Raw genomic sequence first — 18,518 nt, forward strand, 5'->3', positions numbered from 1 at the left:
GAGGACCCTGAGTATGCAGAGCAGGCCCTGAGTGGGCAGAGTGGGTCCTGAGTGGGCAGAGAGGTCCCTGAGTATGCAGAGCAGGCCCTGAGTGGACAGAGAAGGCCCTGAGTGGGCAGAGAGGGTTCTGAGTATGCAGAGCAGGCCCTGAGTATGCAGAGCAGGCCCTGAGTGGGCAGAGAGGGCCCTGAGTATGCAGAGCAGGCCCTGTGTGGGCAGAGTGGGCCCTGAGTGAACATAGCGGGTCCTGAGTACACAGAGCAGGTCCTGAGTACGCAGAGCAGGTCCTGAGTGGGCAGAGCGGGCCCTGAGTGGACAGAGAAGGCCCTGAGTGGACAGAGAAGGCCCTGAATGGGCAGAGCGGGCCCTGAGTGGGCAGAGCAGGTCCTGAATGCTCAAAGCAGGCAGGGGCCTCTATTGACATTTGCAGAATCCCTGAGTGGGCTGCCCTGGGCTGTGGGCAGTGGATGCAGAGTTGGCCATGCAGAGCTGGATGCTGAATGGAATCAGGAAGGAGGTGGCTGCCAGGTCACTCAGTACATGACAGATGTCTTTAGACTTGACTCTACTGTTTTCTTCAGGATGGTGTGGCAGCTGGAGCTGAAGCCAGCTCCAGAACCAGACACAGAGCAGGAACCCCAATCAGGGCCCTCCTTGGAGCCTAGGATGACACTAGAGCCACCAGTCACCATGCTGGAGCAGCAGGACCCAAAGCTGCCTTTCTCACCTAGGAGTCCACTAGGGACCCCCAGGCTTCCACCAGCTCCTCCAGACACGTTGGTGCTGCCTCCCGCCACAGCTGCCAAGAAACAGGCCAGGGTCACAGCAGGGTCCACAGCACCCGATGGGGCTCCCACTCCCAAGTCCCCTCATACTCACAGATAGTGACCTGGCTGGTGCACTCCCCAGACATCCTGGAGGAGAAAGGACAAGAGTAGGATAGGCCAACAATGACTGCCAAGAATACATCCTATGTGCTTTGAAGCCTCACAGAGAAGGTCACCTACACTTACCAATAAAATCCACAATCCCACAACTTAAAATCCCTGCTCTTAGTGCCCCATATGATCAGGAAATCTCTCAGAACTGCTGTCAGGGAGAGGGCTGTATTGGCATTCCATCCCCCCCACCCACCCAGCCCCTACTCCCAGCTCCCTCAGACCCAACCCCACCTGCACTCCTCGCCCTCCAGCAGCCTGCGGTAGGTGGCGATCTCCACATCCAGGGAAAGCTTCGTGCTCATCAGTTCCTGGTAGTCCCGCAGCAACTGTGCCAGGTCCTGCTTGGCCGTTCTCAGAGCAGCGTCCAGCCTGTCCAGCTTGGCCTGAGCATCCTGGAGGGCCAGGTCCCCGCGTTGCTCAGCATCAGTGATGGCGGCCTGCAGGTTGGCATTCTGGGAGGGGGCAGAAATGGGGGGGGGGAAGTGGCTGTAAGCCCAACACAGTCTCCCAAAGCACCCCTGATGGCTGGGTGGCTCATAATTTCATAAGCCCAAAATTATCCATGGCCACAAGCCCCCTCCCTGTGTCCTCTCATTCTAAGAGAAGATACTGCTTCCTCACTTCCTGTAGTGGGTTAAATAATGTCACCACAACTTTCATGTCCACCCAGAACCTCAGAATTTGACCTTATCTAGAAGTCAGCTTTCTACAGATATAACTAGTTAAAGATCTCATGATACCATCATCCTGTAAGGTGAGCCCTAAATCCAGTAACTAGTGTCCCTATCAGCAGAGGATGCAGAGACAAGAAACCATGTGAGATGGAGACAGAGATCAGAGAGATGCAGCAATGAGACAAGGAAGGCCAAGGACCTCCTGGAGCCACCAGAAGCCAGGATTCCCCCCAGCACCTTCAGACGGAGCATGACCCTGCCCTGTGTGGATCAGCAGCAATGAGATTCATCTTGAGGGCCACCACAGTTCTTCCTTTTTTTAGAACAGTCTCATTTCAAATATTTTGTCTGTTGTCAGAGTATATCAAAGCACATGTCTCAGCTTTTGGTTTGAAAATATCACCTCTTTACTTAGCCCTCCAGTCCAATAGGAAACTCCTAGGGGAAGGGTGGAATCTCCTGTCTAATCAGCCCTACAGCTGATCCAGAAAGGAGGAAGTCCCTAAAGGTGCTCATTACTCGATTCCCACATGAGCACCCATGGATGAGAACATTATCTCTGCTCCAAAGATGAAGAACTGAGGCTCAGAAAGGTGCTGTGTGGCAGGGCTGGGACTTTAATCCCAAATCCCGGCACATGGCATGCAGCCCCCTGGGGCCTGCACAGAGGAGCCCAATACATCATGTTTGTGCAGGAGAAGGAGTGGGGTTCCCACACAGAAGAGCACATTCCGTGTGTGAGGAGCTGGGATTCCCAGGCCTAGGCCCCTAGCAGATGCTCCTAAGTGGTGTCCCTGGTCTCTGGAGACCAAGTGCTTCAGAATCAGGTGAGCTTAGTTTAAAGACTGTCCTGGAAAGCCCCTGCAGGCTGGAATTCACAGGAGGAAGGATGAACTCCTCTCAGATGGGGCTGGACATTCTCTCCACCCCAAATTATCCAAAGCTCCAGCCAGTTATCAAGGTCCCTCAACACAAACTCACTGGCGCCCTGACTGGAGAGAGAAGCTGGGAACTGGGGAGAGTTGAAGGTACGAAGCAACAGGAGGAGGGCCTGGGAGGAGTGGGGAACCTACCTCCTTCTTGAGGCTCCCAATCTGACTCTGCAGCCTCTGAATCTCTTGGTGTAGCTGGGAGATCTGGATTTTGGTTTCCTTCATGTTGTCCCCATGAAGCTCTGCAGACACCTGAAGCTCCTGGTACTGTGGGGAGAACAGAGGTGACCCCATTAGTTAGGAGAACTGCCCCCTTTGACCCCAAGACCCTGGGAAACACCATCTCCCCCAGAGTGTAGAGATGCCTCCTCATGTCCTCATTTGGAAGGTGGGTCGAATGCTTGCAACCAGGACGCGGTGGGATATGATTGCAGAAGTTCAAGCTTCCTTCTCACAGTTTCCCTCTATTGCTTCCCTCCTGGAGAGGGAAAGTGGTCCTTCCTACCCTGCTCAGACCCTCAGGGAGGTTCTTAGAACTGTCTCAATGGGATCTCTATGGGATGTGGGCATGGGGACCCAGCCACTTCCAGCATGGTGCCACCCACCAGCCCCAGCACCTTGGTCTGATACAGCGCCTCTGCTTCAGCCTTGCTGGTCTGGGCAATCTGCTCGTACCGAGCTCGGACCTGGGCGATGATGTCACTGAAGTCCAGGCAGCGGTTGTTGTCCATGGACAGCACCACAGACGTATCGCTGACCTGGGTCTGGAGCTGGCCCAGCTCCTGCAGGGAAGACCAACTCGGTATTCCCCTGCCCCCCCCCCACTCCCTCTCACTTGGAGCCCAGGGCAGGTGGGCAGGAACTCTACCTTTCTGCCCCCATTCATGCCAGGTGGCATTGAGCCTCTGTGGACTCAATCTCCTCATCTGAAAATGAGTGCCATCGGAGTAGTCTCTAATGACTTTACAGCTTAGACATCAAAGGAAAACAGCCTGCAAGGCCCGAAATCCCTGGGTCGCATCACTCCTCAGGGCTCCGATCCCACTCCTCTCCCTCTCACTCTGGCTGCATCCACGCTGGCCCCCGTGTGTCCTCTAAGACTGTGCACCCCGGGCTGTGGGTGTAGCCACTGCCTGGGATCCCAGAAACACACCTGCCTGGTGAGTCTCCTCCCTTCCTTCGATTCTTTTCTCAAATCTCATCTCCTAAATAAGGCCTGCCCTGACTGCTCCATTTGAAATTGCCCCCTGCCCATTTCCACACCTCCTCTCCCTGTTCCCTTTTCCTCTCCTCCATAGCATTTCTCACCTTCTAACACACTCCGTAATACCCTTGTTTGCTAAAGCCATTTCTTGTCTGTCCCCTAACAGGAAGCAAGCTGTGTGCTTTCTGTCTAGTTCTGCACGGATATACCCCAGTCGCTAGCACCATAAGTTCATTCGAGTAACTGTTGAATGACTGAATGACCTGACTCTGAGTCAACCTAACAGGCTTCCCTCCTGCTCATGTCCTCCCTCGACACAGGGATCTTGACCACCCTGCCCCCACCCCTTTGCTCCCGCCTGGCCTGGGCAGATCCTCACTTCTTCATACAGACGCTTCAGGAAGCAGGTGTACTCTCCGAGAGCCGCCAGCTTGCCTTCCAACTCCATCTTGCTCAGGAAAACCCCATCCACATCCTAGGGACAGGGAGACAGAAACCATGTGTCCCCAATTTCCTTTATGTGGGCCCTACTCTGGCTTAGGAGTCCTGTTCACACACTGCCCAGCAGCCACCCACCACTGTCTCCAGAGACCCCATTCCCTCTCTTCCAGCCCCACCCTGGCCTGCTCTATCATTCACCTGACACTGACCCACTCCGCCTTTGAGAATTATCCCAACCAGTTCTACTTCTTCCACTCCCTCCCCACCCTGTCCTACAGTGACACCAGAGCATGTCAAGCAGTCCCTCAGTCAGGTCTCATCATGGGGCACCTGTGTCTGGGTAGATGTCCCATTTCTCTGGGAACCCCTGCCTAGAGTGGTAGTATGCCCTGAGTCGTGCCCCCACCCTCCTGGCCCAGGAAGAGGCTCCACACACAGGGGGCACTCAGCATCCAGTGGGGCACGTGACCCCCATCCTCACCTTCTTGAGGACCACAAAGTCATTCTCCACCGTGGCATGCTTACGGGCCTCCTCCTCATACCTGCCAAATTAGTAGACAAGGATGCAGTCTGAGGTGCCAGGGTCAGAGCTTGGGCCTGGCCTCCACGCACAGCCACTGGAAAGGACCCGCCTGGCCTTTAGATGCTCCCACATGGGACAAATGACCAGTCCCCTTCTCTTCTTTCCTGCCAGGAAGTTTTTGCCACATCCTAGCTATGTCCCTGTGCCACTCTTTCTGCCCCTATCTCTGTGATGACAATAGCCACATGACTCTGTGGCATATAAGGCACACTCAAATACCTTTTCTCAGCCACTACTCACAACCACCACTAGGGTGGGCAGTGTGGGTTTTATCAGGGAGATTACAAGACTTGGCCAAGCTCCCACAGACAGTGAGCCTGCCACAGCAGACCTAAAGTCAGGTCTCCTGGCCCCAGTCCTGGGCTCTTCCCAGGGCCTTCCTTCATCTGCCTCACATCTGATCCTCCCATATCCCTAGAAGGTCAGAGGGCAGATGACATGTGCCCAGCTTACAGATCTGGAGAATAAGGCTGAGAGAGGTGACATGCCCTGCCAAGGCCACATAGCTACTCCTAGCTCAGTTTCCCCAACCCAAGCCACCAAGGTAACCTAGGTGAGGAACCCAGAACCACAACCAGCTGTGAATCATGTCTTGGGCCTACAGATGGTCCCTTCCACCCCTGAGACCATAGAACATCTGAGTCACTTTAACCCACAGCCTGCTGAACAGGAACTTCTCCAGAAAAAAACTCACTGAGACATTGTTTCAATAAGCCCTTCCTGGCCCTGACCAGAGACCTGTCCCCTTGTGGCTGGGGCCTGTAGGAAATGAGCCACCACTCATAAGACAGGTCTCTCTGCCCTTTTTCCAGGGTCCTCCAGACTGGGGCAGGGGGAAGGAAACACCTCCTTTACCACCTGTAGCAGGTGGGCAGGGGAATGGGGATGCAGAGGGCAGGGTGGAGGCTAGTGTGGGTGCTCAGAGTGTGGACCCCTGGCTGGTAGGCACAGTCTGTGGCCTCCCAGACTCAGCCCACTCCCTGGGTTTGCCTACTTGGCCTTATACTCATCCTCCTGGTCCTGGAAAGTCTTCAGCTCAGCATCCAGGGCCCTTCGTTCCCCCTGGAGCTGCTCCAGCTGCTTCCTGAGCTGGGCCAGGTAGGCCTCAAAGACAGGCTGCAGGTTCTGGGGGCTGCCACTCACTCCCTGCTGCTGTAGCAGGTGCCATTTTGTCTCCAGGACCTTGTTCTGCTGCTCCAGGAACTGCACCTGTGGCATAAACAGAGGGTCCCCAAGGCTCCTCTGGAACTTCCTAGGCACAGCCCCTGGGAAGCAAAACCTCAGGGACTCTCGAGTCAACCCCAGCTGTCCCCTGCCTCCTAACCTGACCTGGGCAGGGGGAACCTCATGCCTTTCCATGAGGCGAGGGTCATCAAAGTGACTGCACAGACTAACAGGGAAGGGTCCGCCCACTGCTGGCCAGCTGTTCTCTGCCCCTGAGCCCAACCATGGAACAACAGGGCCTCAGCATAGCCAGGGAGACTCCAGTTGGACCACAGGAGGGACTTCTTTGCCACAGAAGTGACTAGAAAAGAAGGCCAGAATTCCCCATTCCCAAGCCCATCAAGAGCATCTCCTCTGAGGAAGCCCCCGAGACAGAGGCCAGGCTGAGTTGACCCTCACCTTGTCAATGAAGGAGGCAAACTGGTTGTTGAGGACTCTGATCTCTTGGGTCTCCTGCGTCCGCACCACCTGGAACTGGGGGTCAATCTCAATCTTCAGTGGAGTCAACAGATTCGGGTTGATGGTCACTTCTTGGATGCCCCCCGGAGGGCACAGGGAAAACCCAGGCCTGTCACTCCCCTCCCCGAACCACACCCCCAGCCTTTTCCCTGACCCCCAGGCCCTCCCACGAGAGCCTCTTGGGCACCCCCCAAGGGAACCGAGGCTCCTGCTACTGAAGCTGCCCCTGCTGCGGCCCCCTGAGCAAGCAGGAGAGGCTGAGCGAGCACTGAAGCCCCTCTGGGCCCGGCACGGGGAGAGAGACATGGCAGAGGCAGCCAGCCACACAGGCAGACAGACAAACTATCCAGGTGTGTGAGTTCCTGCCCTGGGGCCCCGGCACGAGATTTTATCCCCTCCCGTACCTGGGCTGGGCCTTGGAGAGCAAGATGCTCTTGACCTGACTGTGTTTGTCACTTGGCTCCAGCTGACTTACTCTGACACACTTGGGGAACAGGCATCTGGCACGTGCAGAGCCCAAAGAAGGAGACCCAGACCCTACCCTTGGAGCAATCAGGCTGGTGGAGAAAGAGGCACAATCTGAAGACAAGGAAGCATACAGAGGAGACCAGGATGACAGTGCTGGGGACAGGGAGCAATGACCTGAGCCAAGTCAGTGAGGGCCATTTAAGGAAGACTTCCTGGAGAAGGCGATAGGGAAGGGACATTCAAGAGAAAAGGAAGCTGGAGTGGATTCACATGAGGCATCAGAGGGCCCTGGGATGCCATGCAGAGGAGAATGAAGTGTCTTGGGGGAGAATCTATCTCAAAGAGTTAGACAGGAAGGCATATTGCAGCACTCCAAAGCCTGGAGGAAAATGGGAGTGTTACTGCCATCGTTGCCTAAAAGACACTCCAGGATTTGGAAATGAAATAGAAAAACAGGGTATCCAAGTCCCTCCTCTTGCCCAACCCAGCAATCATCCATGAGGCACCACCCCACTGAAACCACAGATCTCCCTGCAGGACGCATGGAGCAGAGAGCTTCCAGCCCAGCCTGAGCCCTGCTTCTTCCACTACGCATAGGCCAGGCCCACCCACCTGCGGTCAAGCTCCGCATCTGTCAGGTTACAAATTGGGCCCCCCGAGGCTCTGAAATAAAATATATTGTAAGAAAAACTCTCCTGGGGGTCTCAGAGCAGAAATTTGGGAGCTTTGGGATTCTCCACAGGATAGGCTCTACCCCTGACCCAAAAGCCTAGCAAGTGCAAGAGCACCTCAGGATCTGACCAGTGTTTTTGTACAACCTCCCACCCCCAGCAGGATTTCTGGTAGAAAGACATCTCACAGCCTCCACTTAGCCTCCTCCATGCCGCCAACAGAGTTGGACAGCTCTAATTTTTAGGAATATCTAAAATTTCTTCTTTACAGAGGCACTATTCCTCCCTGCCCCCTGCCCCTTTTCTAGAACCTGGTGCATTCAGAAGCAAGGACACTGGGAACTTTGACAATGCAACTCAAAACAAGGCCAAACAGGGGCTCACCATAAAGAACACTCAAGAGACATGCTATGAGGAAGTCCGTGTTAGCAACTGGAACCATCCTGCAGACACTCCACCCTGAGGCCAGCCAACAGCCAGCGTGACCTCCAGAGGATTACCTGTCCTTCCTCCTTCCCCTGGCCTCATTGGGCAGCACCCATGAATGAAACTGAACAACAGGTGACCTCAAGAGGAAGAAGAGGCAGAGCCTTCAGTGGAGAGAACAACGGAGTTCAAGGAGTGAGGGACCAGGTGGGGTAGAGAGGACAGAAAAGCCAGAGGAGGGGAGTTAGGTGCTCCAAGGAGAAGGGGGCAGCGTGGAGCAACCCCAGAGTCTAGAATGAGGAACTTGGAAACGAGGCAAATCTCACTACAGACACCGCTCAACTCTTGCCCCTGAGGACCACTTTGCAGAGGCAAGGTTTTGTGTGGACCCACGAATGTGCTTGAGAAGAGTCTCCATGCACGGAACTCTACCTATCCTCCCTCTCAGTATTAAGGGTGAAGGACACACTGGGATGGGGCCAAATCCATCTCCATAGGACTTCCCCATATTTGTAATATTATAGAATATTAGAGTCCCAAGCAAACTTCAAGGTCACCTGGCCCAATGTCTTGTTTTACATTTGAGGTCTCTGAGGCCCCAAAGGGTGTGAGGTGGGGCATGGAGATTGTGTACTCTTGGGTAACCCAAGAGATTGCACCAGATGACCTCCAAATATGCTTGTTCTCTCACTCTATGATCCAAGGGACTTGTCCAAGGCCACCTACACAGCTATTCAGGCCTGGCCACCACCCCCACCCAGCTCAGACCACTGCCCCATGGAGCAGCCCAAAGTGAACCTCCTCCCTCCTGCACATGCCCACCCTTCGAGCTTTCTAAGACAGCATCACCAAACACTTGATCATAACCCCATGCGGCCTGTCTCCTCCATCCAGTGGACACTAGGTATCAATAAGTATGTGTGGGCCAGGTGTGGTGGCTCATGCGGTAATCCTAGCACTCTGGGAGGCCGAAACAGGTGAATCTCTTGAGCTCAGGAGTTCAAGACCAGCCGGAACAAAAGCAAGACCCCATCTCTACTAAAAATAGAAAATAATAAGCCAGGTATTGTGAAGGGTGTCCATAGCCTTAGCTACTCAGGAGGCTGAGGCAAGAGGATCTCTTGAGCCAGAGTTTGAAGTTGCTGTGAGCTATGACACCACAGCAATTGACCCAGGGTTTCAAAGTGAGATCTTGTGGCAGCCCATATAGCTTATGGCTAGGAGAAGTGAGCGTTATAAGAAATACCTGGCTCGGTGCCTATGGCTCAAGTGGCTAAGGCACCAGCCACATACACCTAAGGTGGCAGGTTCGAATCCAGCCTGGGCCCGCCAAACAACAATGATGGCTGCAACCAAAAAATAGCCAGGCATTGTGGCAGGCGCCTGTGGTCCCAGCTACTTGGGAGGCTGAGGCAGGAGACTTGCTTGAGCCCAGGAGTTGGAGGTTGCTGTGAGCTGTGATGCCACAACAATCTACCCAGGGGGAAAGCTTGAGGCTCTGTCTAAAAAAAAGAAAAAAAAGAAATACCTGTAATGGAACACCTTGGTGAAAAGGGCATGGAGAGAGATTTAACTCTCCTAACAAGCATGAGAGCAGTGGTGAACTGGCAGTCTCTACACCTGTGGTATTAAGAAGCACAAAATCAGCCTTGTATTAGGCTGGAAGAGAAGGCAGTTGAGAGCGTGCACTTTCTATCACGGACTCGCTTATTCTGACTCTGTCTCCTCTCCTGCCTGCAGAACGCCAGCATGGCGTCTCTCTGCTGAAGATTGCCAAGCTCTGCCAAAGACTAAGATCTATCTATGCTAAGAAGACTGCTTTACTCTAAGACAGTCTCTCTCTCTCTCCAGCTAAAGTAGATAGCCCTCAACCACATAAGAGAGACTGTTCCTGAGCAAGGTAGCTTAGCAGTCTGCATCCGGAACCTACCCAAGCCAGGCCTGAGACCTGGCCAGTCCTGGGCCCTGACAGCCTTGTCTCAAAAAAAAATTATTTGTTTAAAGAGATGAATTTTTATTCATGGCAGTTACACCCAGAGACCTCTTAAATGCCCAAACTTGTGAATGCTGCTGTAATAGATGTTTCCCACTTTAGAAATAGTAAAAAATATAAGGTGAGGCATGGTGGCTCATGCCTGTTATCCTAGCACTCTGAAAAGCCCAGGCGAGTGGATCACCTCAGCTCAGTAGTTCAAAATCAGCCTAAGCAAGAGGGAGAGCCTGTTTCTAGTTAGGAAGGAAGGAAGGAAGGAAGGAAGGAAGGAAGGAAGGAAGGAAGGAAGGAAGGAAGGAAGGAAGGGAGAGAGAGAGAGAGAGAGAGAAAAAGAAAAAACAGCCTGGCATTATGGCAGACACCTGTAGTCCGAGCTACTAGGGAAGATTTAAGCCCAAGAGTTTGAGGGTGCTGTGAGCTTTGACTTCAAGCACTGAACAGAGTGAGACTCTGTCTCAAAAGAAAAAAAGTACAATCAGCTCACGTAGTGAACTTAACATTAAATCCAGCAAAGCAAAGACTCTCATGGGCCCTGTCTTTCCTCAGTTTCCCTCGCTCCAGGTTAGCCCTCCTGAAGCACTCCTCATGATGCAGCCCTACCCTGGACCCTGTCTCTAAGAAAGCCCCAGCCAGCACCATTTCTCATGGCTTCCCTGAGGCCACAGTGACAACTCCCAGTCCCTTTCTCTCTAATTGCTCTCAAGCCTCTTATTGCTTGTGCAGTTGATTTTTTTTTACTCAGATGTCATTTACTCATATTTATACATTTATTCAACAAAATACGGGTGGGCACCTACTATGATGTGGAGCCTCACAGGACTGGGGAACCTGCGGCTCTGGATCCTTGAGTGTGGCCTTTTGACTTGAGACTCTTTTTTTTTTTTTTTTTTTTTTTTTTGAGACAGAGCCTCAAGCTGTCCCCCTGGGCAGAGTGCCGTGGCATTACAGCTCACAGCAACCTCCAACTCCTGGGCTCAAGCGAGTCTCCTGTCTCCGCCTCCCAAGTAGCTGGGACCATAGGCGCCCACCACAATGCCCAGCCATTTTTTTTTTTGGTTGCAGCCATCATTGTTGTTTGGCGGGTCTGGGCTGGGGATTCGAACCCGACACCTTAGGTGTATGTGGCTGGTGCCTTAGCCGGTTGAGCTATAGGCGCCGAGCCTTGAGACTCTTATAATAAAGGAATTTGCTCTTTGAAGTTTGGACCTGGGCAAGAGGCCACACTGGGGGATGTGGAAGGCCACATGTGGCCTTGAGGCCAGAGTTCTCCAGTCACTGCAGTATGAGATCTTAGAGTCTGGGGGGAAGCAGACATGAAAAAGGTAATTCGGCAAATCTTTTTTTTTTTTTAGACAGAGTCTCACTATGTCACCCTCGGTAGAGTGCTGTGGTGTCATAGCTCACAGCAACCTCAAATTCTTGGGTTTAAGTGATTCTCTTGCCTCAGCCTCCCAAGTAGCTGGGACTACAGGCACCTGCCACAACGCCCAGCTATTTTTTGTTGTGGTTGCCATTGTTGTTGTTTAGCTGGCCCAGGTCAGCTTCGAACCCACCAGCCTCAGTGTCTGTGGCTGGCACTATAACCACTGTGCTATGGGCACCAAGCCAAGTCTTTTATTATAATTATGATAAGGAGATGAAAATACAGGGCTCAAAAGAAGTCAACGTAGTTTATCCCCGAGTTTATTCTCAAACATCCCAAGAACTCTCCCCACTCAGGGATTTGCACTTGTTGTGTCCTGTTTCTAGAATGTTCCTACCCACATAGCTGTTCCCCCATCTCCTTCGGTCCTCTATTCCAAACTCACCTTCCCTGGCTGAGGTAAATCGAAACTGCAACACTGAGGCCATCCCTCCTCTGCCACTTCTGATCCTGTCTTTGCTTCATTCCTTTCTACTTAGCACCTCCTAAGACACTGTGTACTTTGCTTACTCATTCCGTCATTCTTCCTGCGCTGTGTGTGAGCCCCATGAGGGCAGGGATTTTGCCTCTTTTGCTCACCTCCATAGCCTGTGCACTTGAGCAGTGCCTGGCATTCAGTGGGCACTCAATAAATATTTGTTGAATGAATGAATCCCCATTTAGTCTCGTCTTGTTGATTCCCTGTCATCTTTTGACCTCTGTAGACACTTGTGTTTCATTTCTCTTCTCTGAAACATTAGTCATCCCTCACCTGCCCACCCTAGCTGGGAGCATCCATACATTTGAGAAATATGGTTTTATCACTCTGTGTGTGTGTGATTAGCTAGGCCCTGAGCCACTGAGCTAAGTGGTATAGGAGATGTGAGGTGGATAAGGCTCCTCCCCACACTGGTAGAGCATCTAGTCCCCATGGAAGATGATGCACGAACACAGAAAATCAAGAGCAGATTGACCTGAGAGGGTCTGTCCCGACTGGTCGGCATGTTGGTGTAACGGTGGAGGATTCCTCTTTGCATTCTGATCCAGCGGCATGGACTTGGAGGACAGTGAGGCCAGAGCCCATTGGCACACCTCCAGAAACCCACCCTCTGCTCCAGAATCTACCCAGCTGTACTTTTATCCAGACTCCATTTTTCCCATCTTGCCTATAAGGACGTGAGAAAATTTGTCAAATGTCTCATGGAATCCTAAAAGCCTCTGTCTTATCTGCAGTAACTATTAAGATAATACTGTCAGTGAGCTATTTTATCCAAAGATTGAATGATAAATGGAACTTACGTGACAGACATGTTATTAAAACTTTGCGTGTATCAAGCACTTATATGCGAACTTTAAGGCATTTATCCTAAAAGACCCATGAAGTAGGTACTATTATTATCACCATCTTAAGGGAAAATGTATAGAAAGGAGGCACAGAAAGAACAAATGATACGCCCAAATCCATACAGCTGTTAAGTGGCAGAGCCTGGACTTGGGCACAGGGAGTGGGGCTCCAGATTCTCTTCACTTCACCACCGCACTGTGCTCCTCTCAGAGAGCCGGGAGTGTCGGTGTTGCTGGACCCCTTAGCCAACTGAAGCCTAGAGAAGTGAATCAATTTGCCTAAGGTCACACAGCAGATCCCAAACTGAACTCCTCTGTCAACATTCATCTATTCACTCCACATTATTTAAGCACCTACCACTTGCCAGGCACCATGATACCCCAGTTAAATGAAGATTAATAGGAGTCCTTGTCTTATAGGAACTTACAGTCTGGGGAGGGAGAAAGGGGCAGGAACACACCTAGGTGAAGTCAGTAAGTGAAATAAAGTGCTGGAGGTACCAACATAGAGGTGGATACAAGACGCTGTGGGGGCCTAGGGGCCTTAGAGGAGTAGCAGGCAGCTTTCCTATTCATGGAAACTTCAGAAAAATGGAAGTCATCTTCCATGCCTAGGGCCTCCCCAGGCATAAAGGGAGCAGGGTGCAGGCTGAGAAGTGGGGATGGAGCCACTCCAGTGTCAAAGCCAGGCTGGGCCACCCACAATCATTCAGGCTCCCTGGCTTCCACAGGCCAATGAAAGGCTTGGCTACTGTCATTCGAGGTGGACTGAACAGAAAGGTCCCTGCCTTTGCTCAGCCTCCCCCACCTCCACAGGCTGCCTGATAACCTCCCCTGACCCAGGCACCATGGAACCTTCCTTCAGTCTTTGACTTTTGCAGCTGAGAAATACGTGCCAAATTCTAACCCAGAATATCCTGATTATCCCAAACCTGAGCCATTCACATTCAACCTTTATTGTAATGTCACACATCATTTCATGGATGTGGAAATTCCATGTGTTCAAGATTTTTCTTTTTTTTTTTTTTTTTTGAAACAGAGCCTCAAGCTGTCACTCTGGGTAGAGTGACCATGGCATCACAGCTCACAGCAACCTCCAACTCCTGGGCTCAAGAAATTCTCCTGCCTCTGCCTCCCAAGTAGCTGGGATTACAGGCTCCTGCCACAACGCCCAGCTATTTTTTGGTTGCAGTCATCATTATTTGGCGGGCCCAGGCTGGATTCAAACCTACCAACTCAAGTGTATATGGCTGGCACCTTAGCCACTTGAGCCACAGGCGCTGAGCCTTTAAAATTTTTCTTTAAACAATCTAAATCAGTTCACTTTTTTCTTATCCTGATCCTAAGCAATAACATCCTTGAAATCGTGGCTTTTGTGTGCTAAGTCTAATTTATCTAATTTATACCAACTTTATAATTTATATAAACTATAACTATTAAAATGTAAAATGTTTGTCCTCTGAGCCATCCTGTAGCTTACACAGCATCCTCTAGCAAGCGCAGGCCAATGCTGACACTGCCATTTGCTGCACTGAAGCTGGGAGGCTTGAAGTTGCCCCCAAAGCCAGTGAGGACCAGGATGGATATGGCTGCTACATCCCTCTTGGCCTCTCAGCCAGGACAGAGGAGGGAGCAAATTAAACGGTCTTCTCTCTCTCTTTTCCAGACCAAGCAGAGTTCACTCCCTCATTCTCTGCCCTAAGACCCTACTGCCTGCTGAACTGGAGCAGGTAGCCCCACTCTCCTCTCTGAACTGGAAATGTAGGAAGGTGGCACCCACCAAGACAAGGGGCTTATTGCAACAGGCAAGGGGTTCCCCACAGGTGAGCCAGGAGCCTGCTTCTACAGTCCTTCACAGAGGGCTTGGAGAGGAGGAATTTGCAGAACGTTGCCTGGGAATTCAGATTGTAAATGAATGTCTCCAAGTTTCAAGTTGAGAAGGGGAATGAGGGATGACTCCAAACTTTGGAACAATAACCCGTTTACATGTATAGCACAATCATGTTTGACAAAGCACTTTTTTTTTTTTTTTGAGACAGAGCCTCAAGCTGTCCCCCTGGGTAGAGTGCCGTGGCATTACAGCTCACAGCAACCTCCAACTCCTGGGCTCAAGCGAGTCTCTTGCCTCTGCCTCCCAAGTAGCTGGGACCACAGGCGCCCGCCACAACGCCTGGCTATTTTTTGGTTGCAGCCATCATTGTTGTTTGGCGGGTCCGGGCTGGGGATTCGAACCCGCCACCTTAGGTGTACGTGGCTGGCGCCTTAGCCGGTTGAGCTATAGGCGCCGAGCCGACAAAGCACTTTTGAAACTTCCTTTAGGGAGGGGCATGATGGCTCACAACTGTAATCCTAGCACTCTGAGAGGCCTAGGCAGGTGGATCAACTGAGCTCAGGAATTTGAGATTAGCCTGAGCAAGACCAAAACCCTGTCTCTACTAAAAATAAAAAAACTAGCCAGGCATTGTGGCAGGTACCTGTAGTCCCAGCTACTCGGGAGGCTGAGGCAGGAGGATCACTTAAGCCCAAGAGCTTGAGGTTGCTGTGAGCTATGACACCATGGCACTCTACCCAGGGTGACAAAGTGAGACTCTGTCTCAAAAAAAAAAAATTATTTTAGGAATCCTCTGAGTGCCAATCACCATTGTAGGCCTTCGTAGATCCTTCCTCTTCTTTCATCCTCACTGCAACCTGACAGTGGGCATTATTTTTATTCACTCTATACACACAGAAATAAAAGCAATTCCCCAAGATCTCAACAACAGAAAGAGGCCAAGTTAAGACGAGAAGCCAGATCTTCTAAACATGAACCATCCCAGTAGTCTTGTCAGGAACACTGTGCATCCTCTAAAACACCTTTTTGCAATGTGGATGTGTACATGTTTTCTTATTTAACAAAGAGGTCCAGAAGCTTCCCCAAGTGCTGGGAGCTAGGGAAAGCCCAAAGGAAAAGATTCCTGCCCCCACTCTGCTGGGGAGGCTAGGCTGCAAACACACAGAACTCTGCTTCAGGGTGGGGAGGGTCTCTCTTGGGGAGGGGGACAAATCTCTGTTTTCTAGTGTTTGCCATTTTCCGTGGTGTAAATACTGCCGCCATGGCTGGTTTCAAGCTGCTGAGTTTATGTCAGTGAATGCAGAGCTGGGAAGAGATGCACACTGGCCAGGGCTGAGAGGAGACTGTCCTCTCTTCTAGGACCTCCTGCCTGCTGAGCTAGGAAAAAACTAGAGAGTAGAAGGCAGAATTCCAATCCTTGGCAACTTCAGGAAAAATGGAAGTCATCTTCCAAGGTGTAGGGCCTCCCAGGCATAAAGGGAGCAGGGTGCAGTCTGGAAAGTGGGGATGGAACTACTCCAATTCAAAGGCAGGCTGAGCCACCCACAATCATTCAGCCTCCCTGGCTTTCACAGAAACTCCAGAAAGGAAAAAACTGCTGGTGCTTGAGAGAGGAAAATGGCTGGAAGGAGTCTGCATGCCCCTGAAAGGAGAAGAGAGAAGTGTTCAGACCAGAAAACTGGAGTTGACAGTCCAGACTTGCCTGTCCCAGACTCAGCACCTGGCTGCTGCCACTCTGACCCAAGCAGGTTCAACCAGTTGGGCACCCTGCTGCTAGCAACAGCTCTTGGTTTGGCAACTATTATAAGGCACTTTACTAAGGACAGCCTCCCCACACCCCAGAGGGTAAAAGGCAACTTCTAGGGGAAAGTTCCTACACCCTGGAATGTATAGTCAAAAGTCCAGCAGGAACTCCTGGACTGGGAGGCAGGGCGGAGGTCATATGGACCAGCACCGCCACCCACCCAGCCCACCCCCGCCGGCTCAGCCTCCCTCCCATGGCCAGCTGGGGAGCCTTGGCCTGAGTATGGGGGCTTAGGGTAAGAGTCTGCCCCTGTTCCCAAGGTACTTCAATCTGAGAGAACAGAGTTTGCAAAACTGCAAGTTACAACGCACTAGTGGGTTGTGAGGTAAAGTCAATGGTTTTCCACCAGCACACAAGAGTGTATCACAGGGAGTAAGGGTGATGTGACACCTCGAAAGTTTGTTCCAAACCCAAGAAAATAAGACCAGGTCCAGGAGCAGTGTTAGATGTCAGGATTGGGGGACAGAAAATACAGGTTTGGTCTAGGAGGCTCCCCCAGAGGAGAGAAGGAATGGAAAGCGGAGTCAGGACAAAGGAAGAACGAGGAATCTCTCCCAATCTATCCAGAAAGGGAGGAAATTCTCCTGATAACTAATTTGATCCCTAAAATAAGTGCCCTTTGCTCTGCCCTATAGTCCTCCCACTCCTCAAAGGGAAAAGCAATGGCTCCCTCCTCCAGACAGCCCCCTTTCCTGAGCCACCAGAGTAACAAGGACAGAACGCAGCTGGCAGCATGCTGGGTGCTGTCCAGGCAAAAGGGTCCGACCCAGGGCTTTTGAGGTCAGCCCTGCATACGCTGCAGCAACAGAACCACATCAGACCTCGGGCCTTCCCTTGGGAAATTAGACCAAAATAACTAAAGCAACTTGACAACAAAAGCATCCCATGTGGGAACAACACCTGCCCATTATAGAATGACAGATCATCTTGTTCAACAGCGGAGGAAACTGCCCAGAGAGGAGAAGCAACCTGCCAAAGACATACAGCAAAGATGAGCCCAGAGCACAGCATGCCAGGACTCACTCTGCCCTGCAGTGTGGACAGCCTGGACCAAACTCTGACACTAGGCACAGGGACGTCAACACTCCCTGCTGCAGACAAGCTCCTTAGTGCTGTGGTCCACCCATCAAGATGACTGGGTGCTTCTTAGGGCCCAGCACTGTTCTGGGTACTTTAGATGCAACAAATAATCCCCTCTAGGGGAGGGTGGAGTGCACCTGCTGCCCTGCAGTAGAGGAAACCGGCTCTCTGACCTCGCTGACCTGCAGCAGCCTCTACTGTCAGGAAGCTCTTGGGTCTAACCTCACTCCTTCCTGCTGCAGCATCATCCCGATTCCTCTTGGCCCCAGAGCTGCATGCTGGCCTGGTATGGCAGAGGGGCAGAGGGGTGCCGGTGCAGCCTGCAGTCCTCTCTGAGCTTCTAAGTCAACCGGGTGACTTTGCCTGCTAAGGGGGCACTAGAGCCCAGGAAGCGGCACCAAGTGAAGCCTGTGGGAGGAGGGGCAGAGAGGGGGGAACTGGGCAGGAGGATGTTGGGTAGGAGAGTGGAGGGAATAGAACAGGCAGATCCCACCCACTCCCTGGCTTCTTAAAGTTAAGGTCTTGGAGGAAAAAGAAAATCCTAATCTTTGTTGCACTTCCTTTTCTTTACACAACACAAACTCATTAAAATTTATAAATTAATATATAATATGGCTGGGCTTGGTGGCTCAGAGTAATTCTTCACTCTGGGAGGCTGAGGTAGGTAGATTGCTTGAGCTCAGGAGTTCGAGACCAGCCTGAGCAAGAGTGAGACTCCGTCTCTACTAAAAGTAGAGAAACTAGCTGGGCATTGTGGCAGGTGCCTGTAGTCCCAGCTACTTGAGAGGCTGAGGCAGGAAGACTACTGCGCTCAAGAGTTTGAGGTTGCTGCGAGCTGTGATGATTCCATAGCACTCTACCCAGGGCAACAGAGTGAGACTCTGTCTCAAAAAATGATAAAAACAACAATAATATTGGCTCGGCGCCTATAGCTCAGCCGGCTAAGGCGCCAGCCACGTACACCTAAGGTGGCGGGTTCGAATCCCCAGCCCGGACCCGCCAAGCAACAATGACGGCTGCAACCAAAAAAAAATGGCCGGG

At 51.9% G+C, this 18,518-nt stretch overlaps 1 protein-coding gene across 1 annotated transcript; it reads right to left on the minus strand.

The window, feature by feature from the left end:
• Positions 1-533: 533 nt before the first annotated feature.
• KRT78 (keratin 78) lies at positions 534-6,764 on the minus strand. Its single transcript, XM_012805490.1, has 9 exons — positions 6,393-6,764; positions 5,770-5,978; positions 4,674-4,734; positions 4,131-4,226; positions 3,165-3,329; positions 2,689-2,814; positions 1,173-1,393; positions 880-914; positions 534-799 (listed from the first exon to the last, which is right to left on the minus strand). Exons 1-9 carry the CDS (start codon positions 6,762-6,764, stop codon positions 534-536), a joined length of 1,551 nt encoding a protein of 516 aa, XP_012660944.1.
• Between the last annotated feature and the right edge of the window lie 11,754 nt (positions 6,765-18,518).

The sequence above is a fragment of the Otolemur garnettii genome, unplaced genomic scaffold (genome assembly GCF_000181295.1).
Source record: "Otolemur garnettii isolate 467f Iridium unplaced genomic scaffold, OtoGar3 scaffold00043, whole genome shotgun sequence".
Taxonomy (NCBI): domain Eukaryota; kingdom Metazoa; phylum Chordata; class Mammalia; order Primates; family Galagidae; genus Otolemur; species Otolemur garnettii.